We start from the raw sequence: 3,221 nt of genomic DNA on the forward strand, positions 1-3,221 counted from the left end.
CATTCTTAAAATTTCCTACAATTTTTCAAACTCCAAAATAATAATTCCTAGTACATAATAACAATATTTCTAACAGAATGATAATAATTATATCAACATACTGGTATTCCTGGAACTCCTTTTTTCCCTTGTGGTCCTGGAGGCCCAATTTCTCCCTAAAAAATCAAATAGAAATCAAAATTTAAATTATTTATCAGTTTCCAGAAATTTCTTATGAAAGCACTATGGAATGAAAATTCAAGACCAGTCAGCCCCCATTTCCGCTTTCCCTTTACACTAAGACAGAAGCATGCAAAACAGAAATCAAAGGTCTTAAACCTTAAAGATCTAGACCATTTGTCGTGTTTAAAAAAATGTATATATAATTGTACTCTGAGTTTGGAATATAAGTATGAGAATTTAGAAGTGGCATAAATCTTGAAAGAATGCAGGGAGTTAAGAATGGGTAGTGAGGCTTGAAGATTCATTCTCAATTCTTAAGAAGCTGAATACTGGACCAGTCATAGAAAGAGGGCTGAAATCTGCAGTACCAATGATGACCCAAGGCTCTGAAAGAGACTGAAATGATACTCTGACTTCCAAGAATTAAGCTCCCTATTCTCAACTGGACTTAAAGAACTTCCATGAATTAATATCCAGCTACGAGACAAATTGCTATAATGGCTGCAACAAGGGGCACAATCATAACAAAATTTGTGAGGATGGCACAGGACTGGCAGTGTTTCATTCTGTTATGTGCAGGGTCACTATGAGTTGGAGTCGACTGAGCACCTAACAGCAACAACAATGAGTTCACAATTAACTACAGGAACAAAAGGCAGCAAGTCACAAGACTGAGAGTCAACAGGAATAACAGATAATGAACTGCAAATATTACAGTTGCTAGAAATAAAAGTAAGAATAATTAGCTCTCGTAGCATAGTGGTTACGAATCGGGCTCCTAATCTGAAGGTTAGCAGTTCGAAACTACCAGCGGTTCCATGGGAGAAAGATGAGGCGTTCTGTTCCCGTAAAGATTTACAGCCTTGGAAACCCTGTGCAGGGTCACAAAAAAGCTATTCAAGTAAAAATAACACAAGAGACTTAAGAATAAAAGGATGACTTTTAAAAAATGAGAACTTCTAGAAATGAAAAAAAAGTGTTTGTTTTTAAAAATCAAATAAACAATTGATAGAAGCAGCAATATATTAAGTATAGTAAAGGGAGAATAAGTAATTACCCTCAAAATAATTGCCCAGTATGTAAAGGAGCTCTGGTAGCACAGTGGTTACTAATTGGGCTGTGAACCTTAAAGTCTGCAGTTCGAGACTACCAACTGCTCCGCGGGAGAAAGATGAGGCTTTTTGCTCCCGTAAAGATTTACAGCCTCGAAAACCCTGTACAGGGTAGCTATGGGTCTGAACCGACTTGATGGCACTTAACAACAATGTAAACACAACCACTGAAATGGAAAAGCTACTAAGATTTGTAGAGTACAAAATAATAAAGAATAATAAAAGAGTAAAATGTATCCTGGTGTGCTGCCATAGAATAAGCACTCAATTGCAATGTCGGCAGTTCAAACTCACCAGTCAATCCTAGGAAACCCTATACAGGGTCGCTATGAGTTGGACCTGACTCGACAACACTTAACAACAACAATCAGAATCCCAGAAAGAGAAAGCAGAGAGACTAGAGTAGAAAGAAGTAAGATGGAATGATGGCTGAAATTTTTATAGAGTTAATGGAAATAATTACACTGAGCCAGGAAGAAAATTGAACTACAGCTTCTTGTTGTTGTTGTTAGGTGCCATTGCCGCTGTCAATGTACCAATCCATATCACCAGAGGTCTTCCTCTTTTTCCACTGACTTTGTTGTTGTTGTCTTAACTGCCGCCGAGTTGGTTCCTACCCATAGCAACCCTGTATAGGGTCTGCAAGGAGTAGCTAGTGAGTTTGAACTGCTGACCTTGTGATTCAACCCTCCACTTTACCAGGCATAATGTTCTTCTCCAGGAACTGGTCCCTTCTGATAAAATGTCTGAAGTATAGGAAGGAAGTCTCACCATCCTGGTTTCTATGGAACATTCTGAGTGTACTTTTTCCAACACAGATTTGTTTGTTCTTCTGGCAGTCTATGGTACTTTTGATATCCTTCTCCAACACCAGAATTCAAATACAGTAATACTTCTACAGCCTTCTTTATTCGTTCACCAACTTTCACATGTATATGTGGCAATTAGAAATACCATGGCTTACATCAGGTATACTTTAGTCCTCAAACTGATACTTTTGCACTAAAGCACTCTAAAGAGGTCTTGTGCAGCAGATTTGCCTACTCAAATATGCAATATTTGTTTTCTTGACTGCCGCTGTCGATTGTAGAACCAAGCAAAATGAAGTCTTTGAAAACTTCAATCTTTTCTGCATCTATCTTGATGTTATTTATTGTTCTAGTGGTGAAGAGTTTTGTTTTCCTTATTACAGCTTAGATAAATAAAAAAAGAAATCCATATCTACATAAATAGTAGTGAATATTCAGACCATTAAAATAAAACACTTAAAAGAAAGACCATTTGCAAGAAAATAATAGAGTGAAACATCTGTCTAGAAGATAGCAATGTAAATTAGGAGATAATAGAATATGATTCTCTATACACTAAGAGAAAGGAATTATCAACTCTGAGTTATACAGATTACAAAATTGTTCTTCAAAAACAAGAGCAAAATAAAGAAATTTACACTTAAGTAAAAACTAAAACATAACTACCAAGAAATCTACACTAAAGGAGGTCCTAAAATATATAGTTTGGAATTAAGTAAAATTGTCCCAAATTAGTTTAATAGGGAAAGATAAAAAATAAACTGACAGATATATACATAAATCCTAAATAATGTTATCTGTATAAGATTCAAAGAAGTCTTGGTGGTACTGTGGGTTAGTTACAAGGTTGGTTCAAATTCACTAGCCACTATGCGGGAGAAAGTTGAGGCTGTCTGCTCTTGTGAAGATTTACACCACCAAAACCTTTATAAGGTTGCTATGAGTCAGAATCATCTTAAATGCAATGGGTTTGTTTTTGTGGTTTTGGGGGTATAAAATTCTATTAAAATGACAACACATAACATCAAAATCGGAGTGCCAGAATTTCTATCATTTTTTAACAATTGCTGCTATGAATGTGAAAAAAGGTATCCCACATAAAGACAATGATGTGTCATCATTTTGCCCTTTTAATTAC

The 3,221-nt window shown here is 35.9% G+C and overlaps 1 protein-coding gene across 1 annotated transcript in view; it reads right to left on the reverse strand.

The window, feature by feature from the left end:
* Positions 1-3,221, reverse strand: part of COL21A1 (collagen, type XXI, alpha 1) — a 169,646-nt gene that overhangs the window by 30,241 nt on the left and 136,184 nt on the right. The window contains exon 20 of the mRNA XM_006835733.1: positions 102-155. Coding sequence (XP_006835796.1) covers positions 102-155 — 54 coding nt within the window. The remainder of the gene's footprint in view (positions 1-101; positions 156-3,221) is intronic.

This window comes from Chrysochloris asiatica, unplaced genomic scaffold (assembly GCF_000296735.1).
Source record: "Chrysochloris asiatica unplaced genomic scaffold, ChrAsi1.0 scaffold00019, whole genome shotgun sequence".
Taxonomy (NCBI): Eukaryota; Metazoa; Chordata; class Mammalia; order Afrosoricida; family Chrysochloridae; genus Chrysochloris; species Chrysochloris asiatica.